General features: G+C 36.9%; 3 protein-coding genes and 1 non-coding gene across 4 annotated transcripts; 2 read left to right on the top strand and 2 right to left on the bottom strand.

Annotated features, from left to right (window-relative positions):
• The first annotated feature begins 242 nt into the window (after positions 1-242).
• LOC149618865 (uncharacterized) lies at positions 243-1,704 on the top strand. The gene is made up of 2 exons (XM_089854378.1): positions 243-645; positions 720-1,704. The coding sequence occupies exons 1-2, from the start codon at positions 416-418 to the stop codon at positions 1,597-1,599; spliced, it is 1,110 nt and encodes a 369-aa protein (XP_089710504.1). The 5' UTR covers positions 243-415; the 3' UTR covers positions 1,600-1,704.
• Positions 1,705-2,615: 911 nt separating this feature from the next.
• LOC149618864 (carboxypeptidase B-like) lies at positions 2,616-10,369 on the bottom strand. Its single transcript, XM_089854377.1, has 10 exons — positions 10,113-10,369; positions 9,870-10,006; positions 8,289-8,376; positions 7,691-7,792; positions 7,527-7,631; positions 7,360-7,455; positions 6,195-6,297; positions 5,598-5,800; positions 5,438-5,522; positions 2,616-2,807 (listed from the first exon to the last, which is right to left on the bottom strand). The coding sequence occupies exons 1-10, from the start codon at positions 10,164-10,166 to the stop codon at positions 2,629-2,631; spliced, it is 1,152 nt and encodes a 383-aa protein (XP_089710503.1). The 5' UTR covers positions 10,167-10,369; the 3' UTR covers positions 2,616-2,628.
• An 8,418-nt stretch (positions 10,370-18,787) lies between these two features.
• LOC149618863 (uncharacterized) lies at positions 18,788-20,291 on the top strand. Its single transcript, XM_089854385.1, has 2 exons — positions 18,788-19,073; positions 20,108-20,291. Exons 1-2 carry the CDS (start codon positions 18,809-18,811, stop codon positions 20,272-20,274), a joined length of 432 nt encoding a protein of 143 aa, XP_089710511.1. The 5' UTR covers positions 18,788-18,808; the 3' UTR covers positions 20,275-20,291.
• A 2,914-nt stretch (positions 20,292-23,205) lies between these two features.
• Positions 23,206-23,278, bottom strand: TRNAV-UAC (transfer RNA valine (anticodon UAC)). The gene has a single exon. It is a non-coding gene; the product is annotated as a tRNA-Val (tRNA).
• Between the last annotated feature and the right edge of the window lie 1,170 nt (positions 23,279-24,448).

Raw genomic sequence — 24,448 nt, 5'->3', positions numbered from 1 at the left:
GTGTTTTGCTTGAAACAAGCCAAAGATAGTGCATATGAAATATTTACACTTCATGGACTGAAAACTGCATTCAATTTTCTTAACAGTTTCAAAAATCTAAGAATGCCTTGGCGGTGATGGGTAATTTTTCTTTCATAACATGATTCATAAAATTGGTTACAAATTGATAATTGATAAGCAAAAGAGACATCGCTTGTCAATAAGCAGAAATATTGACGTCACATTTCGCCAATGGTGCAACTCAGTTCACATTTACTCTGATCTGCACTAGATTTTTGTAAAATCACAAAAAAAAACAGTTATTAAAAAGCTTTAAAAACTATACTTTCGTCCGTTCTACCAGAAACGAGTATAAATAGCTTTGGTGTGATGAGAACAGAATCAGAACTTACTTAGATTTCTTATCACTTTCGTCATGCTTCTGAGTCTCTTAACCCTGTGTGCTGTGAGCGGTTTCCTAGTCGCCGATCAAAATAGTCAATTTGATGAGCGAGCGGAGTACACTTCTGTTGGAGATGCTGCTTTGGAATTTCTTTTACTGAGAGACCGTGAGAAATGTACCCTTAAATTGGTTTGTAGCGTTGGCGCAAATCTAAGTGAATATGCTAATGGACCTTATGTTGATCAAATCGCGTCATCGTTTGGGTAATGCTCTTGCAAGTGATCTCTCGAGTTGTATTATCGAAGTTTCACCACAATATTTTTTCACTATTTTGCAGATACGTTTACAAGCCATTCGATTTCAGCGTCGTTGAAAATCCTTTTCTCTTGAAAAATCTTCAAGAGAAGGCTGAAAATTCAACAACGGACGACGAAGAACTTGAATCCAGGCATCATGACAACGCCATTTTCATTCGAACGCACCAGCCTTGGCGGAAAAACAATTTTTCCTGGTTGAGAATTACGCCATCTGGGGTGAAACCCTCGATGGAAATCTACCGTACTCCTGTTTCGACCATGTACTGGAAACCAATTCCAGTCACCATGAATGTGGTCACACCTAACTTCTCACTATCCACCTTAAATGTTACCAAATTCAGGCAACCGCCTTTTGTTGTTCAGAAACTAGGTCTTCCGGCAAAGAATGTATCGAATTATGTCAGACCCGCTCCCATTGGAAAGGATCGAGTTTCACCACCCGCATCGAATGTTACCAAATTCGTAAGGATTCCTGCAGTTGTACGGGTACTTACCATCGTTCAGAAGATAGTACCCGCGGCCTTGAATGATACGAAATTTGGCGGAACTGAACCCATCGTACCGGAAATGTCGCTGCCAGACGAGAACCGTACTGATGTCGAACCAGCTGACGTCATGGGGGAAGTGAAAATTCCACTAAATGTTACCCGTAATTTTACCAAATTGGGTAGAGTTGTCCAAGAAGATGATGCTAAGCTAACCCCAGTTACTGAAGACGTTTTACAAGAGAGGCAGATCATGAAATACTCTGCCGGATACATCTTCAACAGGGCTTTCGTCGCCGGTCTACGCGGGGGTTTGGACGTATGCAGTTCAACGTTTGACGGTTGCAGTATGGACGTCGAAGAAATTGTTAGATTTAGTTCTAGTCTATTTTCTTCTCCTAATGTTAGTAATTAAGAAACGAAAGTGAAATTTTTATATTTAAACCTGCTGTTAATTTATTGACTAAATATACGTTTCGTATAATTTGAATAAAATTTTACTCTCAATAAATATTTTTATTTTGGCTCAAACTCTGCATTGTACACTGAACTATTCAGTATCGCAACATGAAGGTCATAAGCATATATCTAAAGCACATTACCTTCGTTGAATGGTTGCCAAGCACAATATTACCAAGTTAGGAAAGGTTTAGAATCTTCGTTTACCAAATACGTTAACATGGGTCCTTTGCCTAACAACTTTAATCATATTATTTCTAAATTGTACTAACATTTTGAATAATCAGACTTTTAACCCATGGCAACTAATACTTATGCATGTTTGAAGCAAAGAGCTGGTCCAGTGAATCCTTCAAAAGGTGACTTTCCTTACGAAATCCACTTCTGATTTGGCGAAGGAAGAAGGCATTTGTGAGCTACATTTTAAAGTGTACTTAAAATTCCACCCACTGGCCTTCGCCAAGCAAAATCTGAAGTTCAGGAGAAACGTTACCTTATAGGGGATCCACTCGACCCGCAATTTGTTTAACTGTTCCTATTCAAGAAAGATTTGAGTAGTTTTAAAATTTAAATATTTGCAGCTCTCAAATGACGTGAATGACGGATTATCTTATGACGGTGGTGAATGGTGAACCTTTCTCATTACTTTTGCAAAATGTGCTGGTTTCTCTTTAAGTTATTTTCGAAATGGTCTAAAATATCTAGGCTCTTTGTAACAAAATTGATGCGCCAATATAATGTGTTTTTTCTTTTTAGTATTGTTATTGTGCAACAGTCTTATTCAATTTAGCAGTAGTCCAACATCATTTATTTTGCAAGGTTTAAGTCCATGTAATAAAGTAAGTATTTGCTAATTATCGAGGGGTAGGTCACTCTTTATTAAAGGAAATAAACGTAATCTTTAAAAGCCCAATTGCGCTTAATTCGTAGTCGTTAGTACGGGGAATCTAAGAGTGATAAGCTCCTCGACAATTATTGCAGAAAGCTATGGTAGAGCTTTTATTACGGTCTTAAGTCCATGCCACGTTTCAGTAGAAATATTTTTAATTTTTTCAGGTGGAATTAAAAATCCGTCGTCACCTTCGTCTGGAAGTTCAAGTATGAAAGCGTACAAAGTGTGCAATGTGTCGTAGACCCAATCAACCGACGAACCTGAACTCTCGTCTGTAATGAAATTTTAAACTAAATAAGTTTTCAAAGTTTTTAAGTCTAAAAATATATGCGATAGTAAAAGCTGCATAAAAACGCGCTTGTTACTATTAGGAAGGTTTATGCACAAATATGCTCAATCTATATTTCGGCCACTAACTCAATGACTGATCACCGTGTCTTCAAAAGCCCCGCGATACCTACAATGCTCACACTTTCACCATGATAGATTTATCCATATGTTCACAAGATACGTTCCAGGAGTTTGTCACTGCCGTTACTGAGAGCTTATCATGAAGTGACGTAGGTCATAGATTCTCGTGAGCGATGCCTGGTGAGGCGCTGTCAAAGGCTTAGGACAGACTAAATAAGAAGATGAACTGCAAAACCGCATGTAGTCCATTCCCGAACTAGTTCTTAGTAACTCTTCAGCATTACGAAGTATAGCTACACTGTTAAAAATAAAGGTATTTTGAAGGTACTATAAAATACCTCCGAGACCTTTTTAGTACCCATGAACGTATTCTATTAGTTGTCTCACAGTGCGGGTATCAAATGACTTCGAAAAAGGTATTTTGGAAATATAAGGTATATAATGAAACCTTTTAAATTTTATGCGCTTCTGGTGGTATGTTATCGTCCCTGGAAGTACAAAAAGGACTTAACAGACTCCTTTAGAGGCATTTTTTAGCTCAGGCGTGCTGATTATAACTAACACTACTAAAGTAAAATACATGATATAATACTTCTAGCCCAAATTCTCTAACACTGACTGTTTACTTCACCATTAGCACTAGTTATGGCAGCGTAGAAGAAATCTCTATTGGAATATTATATATAAACACAAAGAATAGGTTCGGTAGGGTAGAATAGGGTAGTGGTTTTCTACTCGAGATTCTAATTTCAATCTGAAGTTTCCTAGCTAGTGGTTTTTATTAAATATTTAATTACATATAATTAATATTAATTATTTTCTTTGACAGCTATGTACACTAGCATACGTAACATCAATTAAATGCAATACAATTATGATATAAGGCATACTTAATTAATATAAAGGTTTGAATCCGAGCTTACGCCTTCAGTCGCCTATTCAGAAAATATCCATGTATATGTGACTCTGAATTATCTTTACACATAACAGTATCACACCTTCCTTCACTAGGGGAAGCAAAATTTAGTATCGGGAAATCTAGAGTGGTTGATCCCTTGCTTAATTGGTGAACTCTCACGATCCCGCAAGCCTACGGCGCAGACACTAAAAGGAGAGATAGAAGGCAGAATTTTATCCTCGTCCCGTAAGCCCACAACACAGACACTAAAGTTGAGATGGAAGGAAAATTTTACTCTCGTGTCCTTCCGTCTCTTTTACATCGAAGTGGTGTATTGCTTACCTTGTTTGAAAATGATTAAAGCCCGGGGTAATTAGGGAAAGGTTTACCAGTTGCAAATGTGCCGCAAATATTTTGATGCCGCGAAAGTATAATTTAGACCTGTTTGTGGGTTGTATTTCACACCTAATTCGGTAGCACAAAATTCCCTTAAAAGTATATTATCGAACCATTTTGAGTGTTAACAGGTACCCCTTTCGGTAATAAGGAGTACCTTCCAAAATTTGAAAGTTTTATTCTGACCTTTGTTGAGGTTTAAATAATACCCACTACGGGATCACAAAATATCTTGTAGTCCTCAAAAGTACCTTCTTTAAGAGGTATTTCAGAGTACCTTAACACATCGGTATTTTGTAGTACCTTTATAGGTACGTCTGGGGATGCGTCGAAAAATACCTTTAAAGGTACTAGACAGTACGGTTATTTTTTACAGTGTAGTGTCATACTTATGGAACATATCTTGTAAACTTATAGTTTATCTAACACGCGGCCTGCCAAATACACTGGTTGACTACAGAACGTTTCTACGCAATACGCATGGGAATTACTTTTTACTATCTCGCCTCAAAAATTCACCAGAACCACAAATAGATAAATTTCTTATTATGATATTTATATGTGAATTTAGTACAACCAGAAGTGATATGAGACCAGAAGTACTGAGCTAACGAAATTCTTCACTCGGCGAAAGTGAATATTCTTGATAAGACAAGAACGGTTGGCCCTCTAGTAGCGGTTTCTGAATTTTCCCTCCAAAACGTGAGACGCTCGCGGTGGTAGACGGCCGAACTAGATTCAAGGAGCCGCGTCCGTGTTCGGCCGCTTTAGGATGAGGCGAAGGAGGTAGGAAATGTTTTTGGAACTCAACCAATTTTTTTCTCAGTATAGTGTAGGCGCGTGGGAAGCGGCATAAAATCCTCAAATTTGTTCACTAGTGCCAGGATCTACTATCAATGCTAGAGCCATTCACTTCTAGTCTCATCTCACTTCTGGTACAACTCTTAGTAGTGAAGCAGAATATTTTTGCTAGCATATGTGTGTAGTTTTGAATCTTTCTATAAAATATTTTTGGCAAAGAAAATATAACCAATGCTATGCCTCACGCTACACATAAAGGGCTTTGCCCATAAAGATATTAAATTTCTAAATAATCCCTATATCCATATTACTTCAATGAACCTTCAATATTTTGTCTATCCATATACCATTAATAGTTACTTATTAGTTAAATGCACAAAAATTAACATTGCGTACATATGGTTGAATGAAGGGGTCCCACCACGTACTGCGTTCCAGAAATTGATTTTATCGCTTCGGCTCCAAGATTTGCCAGTTGATGCTAGGATTCAAGTTTTTCAAACCAAGTATGGAGATATTATTTATTTTAAAATCAAAAGTTAATCTGTAATCTTACAAGATCAATCTGGTTAGGCGTTGGAGCATTTGTGTAGCCATATGGGTACATCCAGAGCTGCGAAAAGCTATGAAGCGAGGTGTACATTTTCAAGCGACTCCCCAATTCCAAAGTAAATTTCATCAAGGATTGAGTTTCTTTTTCAGAAAATGCATTATCTCCACAATAACCATCAACGCAGGGATTATGACTAGAACCAAGTTCTAACGAAAAATTTTAATGAGGTGATCTGTATGCAATATGTACACAAAGTAATAATAGGGATAGATGCAGTTTAAGAAGCAGGAATGGAGAACAGAGAAATCTGGTTGCGTGTCAAAGCCCACTTTTTCCTTCTCCGGGACGGGTATGAAAGAAGAGGCGGGTCATAGCGACAGAGGTAAAAAGGAACTACGTATTTTTGGACGTAGTTCAAGTGAGCCAATAAGATAATTTAGAAATTTCATTACGTGTTGAAGGGAGGGGCTCTATACTGGGCTATGGGTCGGACTGAAGTAAAGGCTAACCGTTCTCCATTCCTGCTTCTAAAATTACATGGATCCCTGGTAATAATTTTAGTAGTTTCCAAGACAATAATTAGCTGGAAAACATTCTTACCACAGAAATAGGGAGTTTTAAAATTTCTGTTAAGATCTACCCCAATGCAATGATCAAACATTGCCCAAGAACTCTTGGATCGATTCTTTCTCCATAATCGATCCTGAAAAACCGATAATCAGTCAATCTTGGCATGGTTCAACCTTAAACTGTGCTAAACAGACCACAGAGTCTGGTGTTAAAACACCGTGATTTCAAAAGAGTTAAGACAATATATTAGGACTATGAAGGAACGTCCGATATGTGGATCCTATCATCCAAACACGTTAGATATGGCTTCAAACTAAAGGACTTTGTTTGATTGGTAACGTTGAATCAAGGAATATGGAGATAGGGAAGTTTCGTGTAACGCTATAACTCCGGTCGCCCAAAAATCCCGTTTTCGGCGTGGATGTGCATGTGCGCATGCGCCGCACTTTTCTCGCGCATCGTGCTGAGGATAGGCGGCACTACCGGTTTCCTGCGCAGTTCAAACTAACGCCGAATATAAGTCACGTGACCTGCTACATTTCATGAAGAGAGATTCCTATATTGACCAAACTTCCCTATCTCCATGTTCCTTGAATATCCCTATCTAACGTCTTTGTGTCGACAAACAGGATGTTCCTTCTGAACCCTAAAATCATACGTTTATAAGATATGTTCCATAATTTTGTAACTGGTTACTGAGAGCTTGTCGTGAAGCGACGTAGGCGTAACCTCATAGATTCTCGTAAAGCGACGCCTGGAGAGGCGCTGTCAAAGGCTTAGTACAGAATAAAAAGGAAGATGGACTGCAAAATCGAGTGTAGTCAATTCTCGCCTGTCAGTCTCGGAACTAGCTCGAGCTGTAAGTCTCTAGCATTACGAATAATAGGTAGTGTCGTACTTATGGAACTCTTATAAACTTATGCTAATATATTTTCTTAAGAAAAAAAGATGGTTAAACCCCAGACTCTGTGGTCTATTGACTCCTTTTTAAGGTTGAACAATGCTATACTAAAATTAAAAATGAGTCTCGACTATATTTGAAATCCTTAGTTCCATCTTAACCCTATATATCAAACAGAAAATAATGCCCCCCCCCCTTTGAAAAGGGTAAATTTTCAGTGACAAAACCTTTTTATTATTAAATGCTACTCCCTCTATGGTTTGACTTTACTATAGATTCAGTGCTGTTACTAACCTTTTCCCAAGTATATTGATATCCATCTGGATTAATAACCGGAAAAATGTAAAATTCAAAATTTTCAGTCAGCTCCGAATTTGAGTCTAAAATTAGCTACAATTTGTTTTAAAAAAATCAAGTGTTAATTTCAGTTATAATTTACTAACAATATAGCAAAACAGTACCTGATCAATAATAAAAAGGCAAACAGCTGTAGATATCCATTCCCTGGCGTGAATACCACATTCGTACACCAAGGCAGGTTTCAGACCAGAGTTTCCTCTTGTAATCTATATACTAATTAACTTTAAATCAGGCTTCTGAGTTGATATCCTGAGCGGTAACTTACCGCGACTCCTGAAATACTTTTGTTTTCGTACGTTGAGCCAATTGATAATTTTCTAATCAGATTTGAATGTTTTAGCGAAAGGTTTTGAAGAAATAGTTCTATCTAAACACATTGAATGAACCGTTAGTTGGTAAAGCAAAATAAACCTCTCCTAGTCGAGACGCAATAAAGAGGTTTTTTTAAAATAATTAAATAAAAATAATTAATATTAATTATTTTAATCGTCATTAATTTACCTTAATTCTAGTTAAATCGTGTTAAGAAACTTTATTCCTAAAATCATTTTAAACATAGCTATTGTTGATGTTTGAATTCAAGCGTATGTCTCTTTAACAATTTTTGGAAACTTTAAAGTATATAAGGCGATTGATGCACAACGATAAGAGAAGCCGCAATTGGGAGGCTAGACGTTTCTCGTAACCCTAGCCGACCGCCGCCTATATCTTAGTCGCGGTGACAGACACACACACTCAGACGTCCAGTGTAATACCTCTCCGTGAGGTCATCGTCACTCGGAGAGGTTAAAGAGAGTAAACTAATTTCTTAACACAATTGCCTCATCATATAACAGAGTTGTAGTTTGCAAGCATTTACACACCTCAAAATAGTCGTGATATTCTTCTAAGTTGAAGTTTGTAGCATCACCGTTGTAATTCAACCGCCTTGATTTCTGTCCATTAATGAAACTGAAAAAAGGAAGTAACGAAAAGTGAGTAGATACAATGTTTAAATTGCAGTAATGGAAATGCACAAATAACGAGCAACGAAAATAATTTCGTATTAGCTACGTGTGGTTAATATGTATGTGTGTGTGTGCGTGTCGGGGAGGGCCAATGAATAGATAATAAAACAACAACCTACACGTTGTAATTTTAGCCTAGCACTGAAACCAGGGAGTAAGGAACGTTAGAGGGAGTTTTGATCTAATGCTAAAAAACCGTCATACAGTGGCAAATGGTAAAGAAAGTGGGGGGTAGGAATTTTTATCTCCGTTCCTCAATTTTTGCTAACGCGCAGGCGCGAGTGACGTCGTTTACTACCGCCAGCAGAGAGAATTTAAAAATTATCTCTGCAGCCAGCGCCAGCTTCCGCTTCCATCGACTGCTGCCCCACTCACTCTGTTCGACTCGCCGTCGAGATAACCGGAAAGCCCGGAAGGCGAATTTGCGGTATCGTTCGGTAGGCGTTATAAAATATTCAACGTTTTAAAGCTCAAGTTTCGAAATTTTTTGAGACATTTACCAAGTCTTCAACTAAATATTATAACATTTTCTTTAAATTTCAACATAAATATAGCTCTGAGAATAAAATTAGACACGAAAACTACACTAAGCCTTGGTTAGATATCATCGGCTGAGGCCGAGCGGCGCATCTCGAGCGAGAACAGAAAAATACCTCGTTAAAAAACAGATGCACGACGGTTTTTAAATTTGACGCATGCGCGCGGACACCGCGTTGAGTCCCCGAGTCAGCGCCAGAGAGAGACGATTTTAGCCACGAATCTAACGAACGCGCCTATTCACTTTAATACTCCCTCTAACGTTCCTTACTCCCTGCTGAAACCAAATTACTATGAGCAACTGATTCATATAATTGGTCATAATGAGAAAAAAATATTATGAACTTAAAAGAACAGTGTGACTTCAACTGATAAGCATGATATAGATCTTCCCTTGACAACTGTAAATGATATCCATTACGAATTGCGTACTAACTGCCCAGCACAGGGGAATCAAAAATGTTGATCACAGACAAACACAAACACAAAACAATATTGCCACTGTGCTCATATTCCTCCCGCACTAACATAAACAAGAAAGAACCGGAATATAAAGAATCTATTCGATGAAGCTTCATTCAAGCTATTATGAATCTATATAACTATAGATTTAGATTCATGCTAATACTAAGGCTCACATACACCATACATACACACGAGTCATAAGCCCATTATTTTACATAAGTAAACGTAGCTAGGAACGGAAAGCGAAGTTGCGGGCTTGACAATCAAGAAACATGCCGCGTGGTTGTACGATAGTTCATTAGGGGTTACCTTCCATAAAGAGACATAAAACCTTCAGACATGCGCAAGGGACATGCATAACACAGTTGGTATACAACCAGGTTTTGTTTAGAATTCCGCTTCCAGTACTTTCATACTCCATGCAGGCATACTGACCTCTCAATATCCGGAATTGATACTTTATAATTGATTCCATGTTCTTTTAGTGCCTCAGCAACGCCTTCTTTTGAATTACGAGTAACGTGGAGTAAAACACTACTGTTTTCTCTTATTACTTTACTCCATATATCAACCTAAAAAAATAGGAAATGTGTAAAAAGTAAGATTAAAAACAGATCCTATAAAAAATGATTCAGATAGTATCAATTTCTGAATAGAAATGTTTCTACTTTATATTACTTTTAACGCCATAGTAACAGATTTTAGAACTTCTATTTCAATTTCATCAGACATTTTGACGGCCCATAATTCATGCCTTTGAAATATTCAAACAAAAACATTTATCAGAACGGCCTAATTTCAAATACACAGTTTCCTTGCGTGTTTGAGGCCATTTAAACTACTCATTCTCTCTTTTTGGGCAATGAAGGTCTGAACGATCATTTGCGATTTAAGGTTGAGAATCAGAAAGGGTAATGACCAATTCACCCACGCAAAAGAAAACCGGTGTTAAACTTAATAATTTAAGCTATTGGACTCTAATAGTTCATAACAGAAATTTACCCTGTATAAATTTCAGAAAAACATTTTTGCAGAAGCAAAAAGATACAGAATATACGCGGAATCATTTTTAATGTCTGTCCACGTCAGTGTTGATTGCTATAATATAATGTTACCTCAAAGGGACGGATGCAAATTTTCCCACACTATCTTATCTTTTGCAAAAGCAAACAACGATTAATGCATCCTCGATTTAGGACATTTTGTCCCCATACTAATATCTGATTGAAGGTAAGGTGAAGGGCTTAAAACTTTCTTAAACCGCCAGATCCTCCTTCATCGAGTTTCATTGGCTATTCACATATACAGGACAACCGCCCATCCTTTATGTACTCGTTCAGAACAGGTAAAGAAATTTTTTTTACATTCAGGTTCGACGCTCATAGGTCGCGTAAATCAAGGCACGAGTCGCTGGCTACGTCAATATCACGTGGTTTCTTAGTTCAAATACATTATGCATGATGTCAGAGGTGACCGTTTTTAAACGTCTTCCCCTTTTATACAAGCAGAAAGACCCAGAAATGACCTGTTAAAGATATCAAGTAGAATTCTTTGTATTCCTGATAAAAAATCGATAAAGTAGTTTCATATCGTTATTTTCTCTCCAGTGACCTTTTGCTGTTGAACAACTCAAAGACTACTCAACTGTTTTATGTAGAAGATATTTTCAAGAAACTATACATGACTAACAGCGAAGGAACCCAGAGTTATCCGTCAAACCCTCAATATAATTTTTGTTAACGTCATTTTGAAATATAGCACCATCTGCAACACCAAAAATTGTTTTTAAACATTAAACATATCAAGGAGTACTATATCGGGCCCACACCACACCCCATATAAAAAGCGGCATAAAAATTTTCCTACTCTTATAATTCAAATAATAAATATTAAATAAAACTGCGAATGTTAAACTTTTGGAGCTCCAATTTATTCTTTAGGTTTCGATAAATTGGTGATTTTAGGCCCACATGACTTGGTTATAATTTTAACAAGTCACGCAAATCCGGATTTTCGTTTAGCTAGGTGTGACAGGGGTGGTAATGTAAGTTACGTATGTGCTAAAGTTACAAAGTAGTACAGTACCCGTGTCTTCTAAGTTCCTAAGGTTATATAAGAGATGACCCAACGGTTGGTGTACAACAAGTTTTTATATAAACACGCTTACTCATAGAATTAATTTATTTCCAACTCAATCAACATTTTAAACCAGACATGCGAATCCTCGTTGCGGATTTTGTCTAAATCATTTTCTAGCCAGACCTGTTTTTCGTGTGGTACAAACAGGTAAAGGAACGAAATAACGAACGAACAAAACATCAACGAAAAGTTAGGTGTGTTTTATAACCACACCTTATCATTATCATCATTTCAATGGACATTACAGTTTCATTCTATTTTTTTATTTTTTTCCGGTGCTTATGGCAAGACAATGTGCCTCATTGTTAAAATGCAATTTGATATGCAAAAAATATTCCTCGTTAATGTCGTCTGAAAAGAAATGATATTGTTATGAGAATTATAGTGGCAGAACAATGGGTATTACATGCGTTTACATAAATACGCTTCCTAAATGTCCAAGTTTGAATAGAAATGAAAACGATTATGAGAGAACAATAGGTATAACATCATATTACATTTTGAGAACTACGCAATATAAAAGTGAAAATTCGTGATCGCGTCAGCACTAACGTTTTTCAAACCACACGATAAGCCGAACTTTCCTTTTCTCGTTTGTTGTTTTTCAAATCGTTGGAAATGACTTTGAAAAGTTTGAATTGCCGATATTTATCTTTAGGAATTTTCTTTTTGATCTTTCCTAGTTGCTTATGTGGTGGTTATCATTTTAAAGGAAAAGATTACAGTGCAAGTCCAACAGTGGGCATTAGTGAGTATAAAATTTAACTGTACAAAAAGTTCATAACCATTTATATAAAGTCCTGTTTCACATCACAAATCACGTGACATAGTCCTCTAAACTTATAGTGGACTGAATTGAAAATTTAATCAATTGTTTAACGAATATTTTAATGTACAAAAGACGTGATATGAGCGTATTTTTAAATCGCTGAAATTTTCAGGATGTCCTAGCGGAAGTTGTTCTGCTATTCAAAGTAGATTTTTCTAAAATATTTTGAGCACCTCTCAGCTTGTTTAACCGTGGGTTATGCCTAACAGTTTTTGTCGACGTTACACAGTGACTTTTAGTGCACATACCAAATATATAGGTTATTTAAAAGTACTAAACGATTGTTGGCCGTCAATTTCCGGAAACACGATTGCCAGTTTCCGAATGTACGAGACAGTGAAAAAAAAACTTTATTATCATATTATATGCAGGATCAAAATTTACTTCTATAACCCGTTATGAAATATTTATTACAATCAGAAGTATATAACACTTCTCTTCAAGAGAAGTGTACCACACTGCGGAGTAATTGTAACATGATTCATCCCAACGTCAGAACATTTGGAGCAAGGTTCCTAAACCGAATCACATACGCGATAAATAGTTCCCTCATCATTACTCTATTAGCATTTAACTATTCACCAAGGCGCATGTGCTTGGCGATTTTTTCCCCACGTCAAGACAATCAAGGTTTGTGGGTTGATTGCTGAGGATTTAGTACCATACAGTTTTAGAACTCACCCCACGGTGTGATGCCCATCTGAAGTTTGATGAGCAGGAGAGCAAATAAAAAGGGTGAACCAGTTAAGAATCACGTTACGTAACTGAAATATTAAGCGGATACAGACGGTCATCCTTCTTCTGCTTAGTCCTATTAAAAGGACGCGGCTTCCCAGACAAAATTATTTACTAATAAAACTCTTTGTTTTGAAAACCTATAACCAAACTCAAATCACTTTAAACTCTGTAATGTCTCTTTATGCATTTTAAGCATAATTTCTTACATTTTATTTTAGGTGTTTTGTGAAAAGTTTAAAACTGAATGATATGGATTAAAAATGAATGAAAAGGCTTAGGTTTTTATTTTATTTTAGGCGTATGTCAGGGGAAGAAAACTGACTGTTTTGAATTGAAAAAGGATTCCCCAGACGAAGGATGGAGTCACAAGTTAAATGAAAAATTGTGGGGTTTTAAATGTTTTAAAGATTTGGGAAGATTCGACAACATGAATATTTGCGGAGGCGTTTTATCAGGTAACTAGTTCATTTTTTATTACCTCTCCGATGACGTCATGGAGAGGTATTACACTGTTCGTTTCTGTGTGTGTGTCTGTCACCGCGTTCACAGTTGGCAAATCGGAGCAAACGTGTTCGTAGAAAGCAATTTTTGGCTTCTACTCCCATCGTTAGGGGAGTAGCGATCTGCTAGGGTTACGAGAAACATCACTGTAAAAAATAATGGTTCATAAATGGTATAAAAAGGGTATATCCTCTCCCGCTGCACCATTAATGGTTTAAATTTAGCTAAACAATGGTGTGATTATGGTTTGTTTGATTGGCAAACCATTGATGGTGTATGAATGGTTTATCTTAAATGTTTGACTGTTGCACATATGGTTTGATAATGGCATATTAGGATAAGTGGTTAAAATATGGTTAAGAAATGGTTTATGTTAAAAACTTTTGACCATTCCATATATGGTTTGATAATGGAAAGTTGGATATATGGTTCGAATTTGGTTTAAAAATAATTAACCATTTTTTCTCTATTCCATATATGGTTTGGTAATGGAAAGTCAGGATATCTGGTTAAAATATGGTATAGACATAGTCATACATTGTTCTATATTCCATATTAGGTTTGATAATGGAAAATTAGGGTATATGGTTAAAATTTGGTTTAAAAATAGTTAACAATTTTTACTCTATTCCATAACATGCAAGCATAAAATTTAAACGTTGGCACATTAGTTTAAATTTAAACTGTTGACACAGCCATAGTTTTTTCTTCTCAGAGTGACAATGACGTCACGGAGAGGTATTACACTGGACGTGTCTGTGTGTGTCTGTCTGTCACCGCGTTCGCAGTTGGCAAATCGGAGCTAACGTGTTCCCAATTTCCGGACCGAGTTCGCAGTATACAGAAATTCAGAAAATTTTACTTCCTTGCTTTATCCATCTTATTTAACGCTAATCATTAACTCTCCATTACACCTTCATCTGCTTAGACGTCTAACCGCCATTGTTTCACCCAATGCCAACCGCTATTTAATGGCTTCTAACAACAACACACCGCAAGCACAATAATCTGTTCTTAATGTCTTCTAACACACTTTCGTCTATACCACATAGACACCAATCTGCAACATTGACTTCTACTCCATCATCGTCGTTAGGCGTAAAATGTACGCGGGGAGGGGCTAGGGTTAAGATAAACGTCTAGCCACCCAATGGCAGGGCTTCCACCGAAGGTTCACGCAATTGCGCATTTTCTTTTCCCATAGTGTGAATCAATCGCCTTATATACCCTAAATTTACAAAAGTTCTGATATAGGTGTTCCCTAGAAGTATAACGTTAAAGATATCTGTGTTTAAAATTATTTTAGGAATTAAGATTCATAAACCGACTTAACTAAAATTAACATAAATTACTGACGATTAAAATATTTAATAATCAGTTACATTTATTTAATTATTTAAGATAAACCTCTTTCTTTGGAATGACACAAGAGAGAGTTTATATAGAACGAGTAATGAAGATTGCATCTGAATCGAAACACTACACGCATACCAAAGTTAATATCATGTTAATATAAAGCGAGTAGGTTGAAAAGATCTGTTACAAAACGGTAACATTTTCTTTTTGCAGAATATTGAAAGGAAATATTTTTCGGCATTACGATTCTTTTAGTAGTTGTGTAGGTATAAAACTATGTTTCATGTCAATATTTAAGAACATCTTTTGATATTAACATTTCAAATTTGGTGTTTAATTTTTAATTCAGCTTTACTACATTTATATATAGTGTAAACGTAAATTGTAACTTCAACAGATGATATGTATATTAATACTTCATTATCCCAGTGTTGAAACGATCGGTTCTATGAAATAATATATCTTAGATAAAAACGAAAATTGACCTTGTTTCGTGCCCTCTTTAAGGAGGTCTTTACGGTTCAGAGTGAGCCAAAAGTTAAATCCACATTTAAGTGATAGATATTAGCTTCGCATTAGAATTGAGGATACATAGAAAATGATTATACGCTTCAACCTTTACAAATGCCCTCGGCAATAACTCGCCAAATGCGAACTATGTATGTCCGGTTTTTCTCATTGACTAATGGACCTGTGATTAGAAAGTAAATTTTTGTTTGAAAGAGTACGTCCTCGTCTCAACTCGGAGACGTTTATTTTGGTTTCCCAACTTTTAATGAAACAATTTATTTTTTATTACCTATCCGAGTGAATTATGTCACGGAGAGTCCTAATTTCGACGTGTGTGTCTGTTGCTACAACCCAGGGGACAGCGTTCTCAGTTTGCAAATCGGAGCAAAAGTGTGCTCAATTTCCGAACCGCATATACAGTTCCCGGAAATTTCTAAAATTGTATTCCTCTTACACTGTCTAACACTACAAACTTCTTGTTTTTGTCCATCCCACATGGACACCAGTCTGTACTTACTGGCTTCAATACACGACCATCATCCGGTCTTTTGTCCTTACCACATGGACACCAGTCTGTGCTTACTGGCTTCTATCTCTATCATCATCGTTATGGTTAGCACAGACGCAGTGATCAGCTAGGGTTACGAGAAACGTCTATAGTCTGTCAAACGAAAGAAGAGCCCTGAGAAATTCGTCCAAATTGGTGTAGCCACCATCGACCCCATAGTACTTTATCAACTTGTTTTGTTTTGTCAATAGTTGTCTGTAACATAGTCTGCTATAAACAGATAGGCTTAATCGCAATAGAACCAATACATTTTGCAATACATATTTAATATGTTTATGTTTCATGGTTTTTTACGATAATCGAGTATTAAAGAATATAAATCAAAATTAACGAAAAGACACCAGTTTTATCTTTGTTGAACTAGCATTGCAATATATTTTAATGACATAATAGCAGACTATATTACAGACGACTATTGACAAAACAAAACAAGTTGATAAAGTACTATGGGGTCGATGGTGGCGACACCAATTTGGACAAATTTCTCAGGGCTCTTCTTTCGTTTGACAGACTATAGACGTTTCTCGTAACCCTAGCTGATCACTGCGTCTGTGTTAACCATAACGATGATGATAGAGATAGAAGCCAGTAAGCACAGACTGGTGTCCATGTGGTAAGGACAAAAGACCGGATGATGGTCGTGTATTGAAGCCAGTAAGTACAGACTGGTGTCCATGGTGGGGCTTCCACCAAAAGTTCACGCAGTCGCGCTGCCCTTATCAATATCTGAGATTTGCATCATTTATATACTACTGATTTGAGTAGAGCGAAACAGCAGGCGTATCCTTCATTTCAAACGTCAATATTAGTCTAGTCTCTCAAGAATGTATAATTATTTTTTTTAAAACGATGTAACGCTCAACAAGGTGAATAATTAACGAAGAAAATATATAATATTAATTATATTTATTTTAGAATTTAAGATAATCTGGTTTATCAACTCAAAATTAATACAGAAAGAGTTAAACAGCAGTATATGTGTTTGTCTGTGTGTGTCTGTCCGTTGCTATACTAATGCTCTGCGTTAGCAGTTCGCTTGTGTAAAGATTTCTTACAAAAGTTTAATAATTCCTTTTTTCGTAATATAAAGTTATTTAATGGAAATATTTTCGTAATTTCGATTCTTTTAGTAGTTAGGTAGTTTTAAGGCTCTGTTTCATTTTGAGATTCCAAGGATATTCTTAAATATTATTATTTGAAATGGCTGTTTATATATTACTTAAGCTATACTACATCTGTATATAGAATAATCCTTGCTTTAGATAATACAAAAAGAACGCGAAGGCTTATACTTCGTCGGAAAACTCCATTATCCATAATAGGCCTAGAGAATCTAAGAGTAGACAATTGAGGCCCGAGGTGAATTAAAATATGGGTTTTGTTATTCGTCTCTGTAATGAAGAGACATTAACGGTTCAGAGTGAGCCGAAAGTCAAATATACATTTAAATAATCGGGTTTAGATTTTAAACTAAAATAAAGCATTATGGTGGCCATCAGATTATTGAAAGGTCCGGTCGTAATCGGTTTCTAGCTACTATGAATATAGTTGGGGTGAAACGAGAGGATGGTGTTTACACGGCAATCGAGAAGTTTATGTAGCTTTCACCAAAAAGGGTATAAATATCATCCATGGTGGGAATAATAACGGTTAAAATATCATCGATTATGGGAATAATAACGGTTTAAAAAACATCCAGGATGGGAATAATAACGGGTTAAATAACATCCATGGTGGGAATAATAACGGGTTAAGAAACATCCATGGTTGGAATAATGATGGTTTAAATAACATCCATGATGGGAATAATAATGGTTAAAATATCATCGATTACAAGAATAATAACGGTATAAAAAACATCCATGATGGGAATTATAACGGTTAAAATATCATCCATGATAAGCATAATAACGGTTAAAAGAACACCCATGATGGGAATAATAACGGGTTAAATAACATCCATGGTGGGAATAATAACGGGTTAAGAAACATCCATGGTTGGAATAATGATGGTTTAAATAACATCCATGATGGGAATAATGATGGTTTAAATAACATCCATAATGGGAATGATATTTGTGCTGTACCGATCCATTACATATGCCCATAATGGTTTAAATAACATCCATGATGGGAATGATATTGGTGCTGTACCGATCCATTACATATGACCATAAGGGTTCAAAACCAAACCGGATAGGGTTTGGTTTTCTGACAAAAGTGATATATCCATTAATGGAATAGAAGTAAACCATAGCCTCGTAAAAGTCTAGTTATCTCAATGGTCAACGATATTCAGGCAGGCTAGTCGAGGTCAGAATGAGGTTTTCAAATTTTTCCCCAAAATATTTATATCTGGATTCTAAGATGGAGGAACAATGGATGAGAAAGCAATGACATGATGAATTCTCAATGCATTCGAAATACAGAGCAGAATCTGATCCCGTTTTATGTAATCCTGTATCTTTCATATTCAAACCTGAATGGTTTTGATTTAACCCTGGCTAGGGTCCTAAGGGACTTAATGGAGGCCGGTTTCTTCGGTTTTGACCCTTTTGGGTAGGCGGGTTATGATTTACCCCAAATCCACCGAGTCGATCCACCAGAGCGTATTTCAAATACTTCACTGATTAAACACACCATCGTAACCAATTTTGGTTCAAAATACATTTCTTACGAAATTGTATTTCAGGATCAATAGGTACTTGCACTGAAGATTATGATAACGAGTGGATGAACTGCGACGAGAAATGCAGAAAGCTGCATCCCAAGTTGGCGGGAGATTGCACTAAAGGACGTGAAGAGGGAAAAGAACGATGTGTGTGTTTCCACGCAGAAATAGGTTTTTGTACCGCACTGGATGTTGCGGATGGGGACGTTTGCCGAAGAAGAGGTGACGCTTTCAGCGGAAAACACAGAGATATGATGAATAATTTGGAGTGCAGGGATGACCTGCTCAGATTTCCAAATGTTACGGTCTGCGCTGCTGAACCACTGTGTAAATTTTACGTATACTTTCTCTAAAACTTTGTAGCACTTTTTTTCTCAACTAGGCCTACATCGAGAGACAGAGAAATGTGTAGATAGTAGCATGAAAACCGCACAACAGGTGGCGCCTATAATCTCCTCTGTATTTGCCCTATCTTTCTTTTTAATGTTTCGGATAATAAGGAGCTTGAAGATTATTATGTAAGCAAAATAAGGTGTTTGCTCAAAACGCCATTTTCCAAGATGGCGTCAAAAATTCGGCTCTAGAGCATTGGAGTTTTAGTCTATTTATTTTTCGTATCGAAAAAGTACCAGTGTAAAAAATATAGAATTATGTTAGGTAAAGTAGGGAGGCTAGGCTAGGTTCCTCAAAGTAAAATTAAATACTCTAAAATGAATGAAAGATATACAGGTTATGTTAGGTTTCATTTGATAACTTGAAACACTAAATACTCTGCAGTTATTGAAATTCGTAAAATAATGAAGGTTAGGCTAATTCCCTCAAAGTATAAAGAAATACTCTAAAATAAATGAAAAGACATAGACCCAAATAGCACTGTCTAAGGCTAACCTGTGTCAATGCTACATTTGATCTAAGGGGAATAGGTCAAATCAGGAATTTGGTCGAACAGAGACGCGGTTTCAGACCAAATATATAGTGGATCATAAGTTTATAAGTTATGTTCCATAAGTATGACACTACCTATATTAGTAATGCTCGAGATTTACTGAGACCCAGTTTGGGAACGACGCGAGAATTGACTACCATCGGTTTTGCTATTGGGCCTGTACTAAACCTTTGACAGCGCCTCACCAGACGCCGCTTTACGAGAATCTATGACGTTTCACGTACGTCACGACTCACTTCATGACAAGCTCTCAGTAACCAGTGACAAACTTATGGAACATATCTTATGAACTTATGATTGGATGTAGTCAAAAACAACACCGTTAGAGCTAGATTTTACATATTCATTGTCACATAAATCGATAAAGATATAAGAATTCCGTCAAAGGTACTAACATTTTTTTCGTGTTTTTTAGACCATAGAGGTGTCAATTGTGTATCTAACGCCACAAAACCGTTTGGAAATTGGAAGGATTGCGATGCTACCTGTAGAGATATTGATCCCACTTTGGGAGGAGATTGTAACAGTAGCGGAGAATGCGTTTGCATTTCTGCCGAGAAAATCTTACGCTTTAACATCTAGCCCCAGAGATAATGTAATTAGAATACAGATTAAATATTGAAATCTGTACTGTCGCTTAAATAAAATTACGCTTAAAAACCGTTCTTCTTTGTTGTACTTAATTTTCGGACATGTTTTTTTTCCATAAATTTGAAATGCCTAACGATCTTTGAAATGTGAAAAAGTATGTAACGTCCAAATTACTTATTTTCCCAATTTAATAAATATTCATGTTGGTATGACTTAAAATTCTTCCAAATTCAAAATTCACGCATTCAAATGATTGCAAAAACACCATTCTTAAATTCCATAAGTTAAATTTAAAGCTCAAAGAACTTCAATAGTATTGTTTAGTCACGGGGTCCCTGATGCTGGTCGTTCGGGATCTCAAGCTGAACAATATCTATTGAATTCTTTTACTCAACGGGCGTGGTTGACCTGCTGCAGAGGTTACCCATTTGTTCCGCCAGGTCATCTATTGGGATACTACGACAGTAGTTCCTTAAACTTTACCCCTCTATCCCCCGTTTATCAATACCCCATTATAATAACTAGAAAACAGGGTTGACAATATTGTATAGATGTAAGTTAAGAAAACACCTGCAGATTGCAAAGGTGTAAATATATTTTTCAAAGAGGTAAACCTCTGACGTAGCGTAAGAAAACCCATGACACACGGAGTCGATGAAAAACATGATGAGGTCAACGAAAGGGAAAGGCCCAGAGGACCAGAACCAAAAGGACCAGGCCGAAGAAGATATTAGAAGAGGAGATTCTCTTTTTGGACGCTGAGGACGAAAGGTCGAACCGTCTGTAGCGGTCGATAGTGTTTTTGAGCCCACAGGCTAATTAATTAACGAGCTACAAAGTTTTAACTTATTTTTGACTAAGTTTAAATAATAATCAAGCCGGTTGGGGTAAGTTTAAAAATAGTACACTTTATTGCGACTCTCTCGAAAGAGAGCCAAACCAAATCTGAAGAGTTATACAAAAAGGGTAGCAAGGGCTTAACAGGTAAAGTCCCTTGCTCCCGTGTTGACGATAAGCCGATAACCAAACAGTTTCTTTCCATCTCTATTCAATAGCTCTAGTTAGCCCTTCGCTCCTCAGGTGTGGGTCTTTTAGAACGATGGAAAATCTCCAAAATAGCGAGAAGCCATCGAGCATGGAAAATAACCAGGTTTAGCAAGGAATCTATATTCCAACGTTACAAACCCCCCCACTAGGGTTGAGCAAGGAGCGAAAGCCTAAGGAAGCATGGCGAAACGTAGGCAATAGAGATTTCGAACGGAATATCAAAACAAAAAAAAAATTAACAACGGAACATAAAAAAAAAATTACATACAAGGAGAGAAAAAAAAAATTGCAAAACGAGAACAAATATATAAAAACGTCTTGGTTTGGACCAAGGCCGAAAAAACAAACGATATGTGTGAGGTTTATCAATTGACTGAAGTTTCAGATATTGAAATTTTTTCTACTTATTTTTATACACTCAATCCTTAATCAATATTTAATTCAATCAACTGATTTTACTGTTAATCGACCTAGTCCCTCTAAATTAATTTAAAAAATAACATATCTACGCTTTTTCAAGAACAATTACATTTTCCGAAAACATTCTATCGTGAAATTAATTTATCATGTTGAGGATACAGTATTGAATATTTGAAATGTTCTACTGGATGTCTAAAACAAGCAAGCGAACTTTGGCATAACTCGAATGGAAAATGTAAATATTTGATCGTGGATGCCAAACAAGGGTGTTGCGCGAATTTATACATTTAATTTCGTATATCGAAATGCTACATTTCTATTGTCGCCTCTTTGATGGTAAAGTTGCACTGGAACTTCCTTTTCCGTACTTAAGAATTTCTTGGTCATAACTCAGTCTATGGTAATATTGGCTGAGTGTGTTGCGACGGCTCAGATGACCCATACACTGAAACCACTGGTGATTATAAAATGCCATATATTGGGAAAATAGAGGAAGGGAGGGGGTGGCGGAGTTAAATGTGACCTTCTTGGCATAACTAGTAATGAATGATTTGTTTAACCATATTATTTCCGCGGGAAATGAATATAACAAGTCTGAGAAGTATTTCTGTTTATGTGATCTTTACCCTTTACCACACAGGATAAACTTTGTTGCTTTGTCTTAAGTAGACGACATTCACTCTAAACGACAGTCTTATCAACAACTTAAAACAGATTTAAACTTCTTTTGGTGCAAACTTGAAAATTTGTCAAGCCAGCAACAATTAAAACTATGTCGGTCAAGATGCTCACAAGTTAGTGAGTATCGACACGAAATCCCTTCAAAATAATTAATTTCATGATAAAATGTTTTCGGAAAATGTAATTGTTCTTGAAAAAGCGTAGATATGTAATTTTTTAAATTAATTTAGAGGGACTAGGTCGATTAACAGTAAAATCAGTTGATTGAATTAAATATTGATTAAGGATTGAGTGTATAAAAATAAGTAGAAAAAATTTCAATATCTGAAACTTCAGTCAATTGATAAACCTCACACATATCGTTTGTTTTTTCGGCCTTGGTCCAAACCAAGACGTTTTTATATAATATCTGTCGCTTCAGTCTTAATGTAATTAAATTTTGAGTAATTATGTTTTCTTTACCGCTTATTATTATGTCCAATTACGATGGTCAAAACATGTATCTAGCAGGGCCCAAACGTTGCACCTTCCGCGTGTTAGGCGGACGAGATAACCACTACACTACACATACCTGGTAATACTGAGATTCCTAAGAGATCTAGCTTATTATTATGTCCAATCACGATGGTCAAAACATGTATCTACCAGGGCTCGAACCCGGGACCTACCGCGTGTAAAGCGGACATGATAACCACTACACAATGAATACTTCGTTATTCTGAGTTTTCGAAGAGATCTAGCTTATTATTGTGTCCAATAACGATAGTCAAATCATGTATCTACCAGGGCTCGAACCTGGGACCTTCCGAGTGTAAAGCGGACGTGATAACCACTACACCATAGATACTTCGTTATTTTGAGTTTTCGAAGAGCTCTAGCATTATTATTATGTCCAATCACGATGGTCCAAACAAGTACTTCTGTAATTAACTAAAATTAACATACTTAGACTTAATTGTTTCTGATTAGACTAGCCGATTGCACACCCTGAATACTTAATTGTTAAATTAAGAGTATTCCGAAAAGTAACTTCGCTCTAGTTTTTCAGTTAGAGGTGGTTAAATATCACGAAAAACCCCATGTTAATCTCCATAGGAAAATTGGTAAAAGCATGTGAATTTTGATTTAACGTTACAAAAGAGTATCAAGTCATATCTACAAGGGCCTACCGGCCCTGTAGAATTGAAAATTTACGCGAAGTCCCGAAACAGATTATTTTTACCTCTCCGAGTGACGTATGTCACGGAGAGGTTCTGTAACGATCGTGTGTGTCTGTCTGTGTGTCTGTGTGTCTGTCTGTGTGTCTGTGTGTGTGTCTGTTGTTACACCCACGTGACCGCGTTCGCAGTTTCCAAATCGGAGCAAACGTGTTCGCCATTTCCGAACTGCTTTCACAGTCACGGAAATGGCTACTCTATTTGAGTTCTCACACCACCATCTTCTGGTCTTTGTCCATCCCACACGGACACCAGTCTGTACTTACTGGCTTCTAATCACCACCATCTTATGGCCTTCGTCCATCCCACATGGACACCAGTCTGTACACACTGGCTTCTAGCACCACCATCTTCTGGTCATTGTCCATCTCACATGGACACCAGTCTGTACACACTGGCTTCTAACACCACCATCTTCTGGTCTTTGTTTTTGTCCATCCCTCATGGACATCAGTCTGTACATACTGGCTTCTAACACCACCATCTTCTGGTCATTGTCCATCCCACATGGACACCAGTCTGTACACACTGGCTTCTAACACCACCATCTTCTGGTCTTTGTTTTTGTCCATACCACATGGGCACCAGTCTGTACATCTGGCTTCTACACCACCATCTTCTGGTCTTTGTTTTTGTCCATCCCACATGGACACCAGTCTGCACACCTGGCTTCTACTCCATCGTCATCGTTTGGTTTAAGACATTCGCGGCGATCAGCTAGGGTTACGAGAAACGTCTAGCCTCCCTAGGGTGGGTTGTCCACGATAGGTTTTCGCAATTGCGGTTGTTCTTGCTTTTAA

The sequence above is a fragment of the Phalangium opilio genome, unplaced genomic scaffold, assembly GCF_054372755.1.
Source record: "Phalangium opilio isolate 3A_F unplaced genomic scaffold, DU_Popi_V2 ptg000209l_1, whole genome shotgun sequence".
NCBI classification, from domain to species: Eukaryota; Metazoa; Arthropoda; class Arachnida; order Opiliones; family Phalangiidae; genus Phalangium; species Phalangium opilio.
This window is presented reverse-complemented; position numbering and strand designations above follow the sequence as displayed.

Bases quoted from the DNA above. Each gene is read 5' to 3' on its own strand.
- LOC149618865 (XM_089854378.1), top strand. From the start codon at position 416: ATGCTTCTGAGTCTCTTAACCCTGTGTGCTGTGAGCGGTTTCCTAGTC. The intron at 646-719 runs GTAATGCTCTTG...ACTATTTTGCAG, and splicing joins CAAATCGCGTCATCGTTTGG to ATACGTTTACAAGCCATTCG.
- LOC149618863 (XM_089854385.1), top strand. From the start codon at position 18,809: ATGAACTGCGACGAGAAATGCAGAAAGCTGCATCCCAAGTTGGCGGGA. The intron at 19,074-20,107 runs GTAAATTTTACG...CGTGTTTTTTAG, and splicing joins CTGCGCTGCTGAACCACTGT to ACCATAGAGGTGTCAATTGT.
- LOC149618864 (XM_089854377.1), bottom strand. From the start codon at position 10,166: ATGTCTGATGAAATTGAAATAGAAGTTCTAAAATCTGTTACTATGGCG. The intron at 8,377-9,869 runs GTCAGTATGCCT...TCCTTTTTTCAG, and splicing joins TCAATTCCGGATATTGAGAG to TTTCATTAATGGACAGAAAT. The intron at 7,632-7,690 runs GTAAGTTACCGC...ATTAGTATATAG, and splicing joins AAAGTATTTCAGGAGTCGCG to ATTACAAGAGGAAACTCTGG.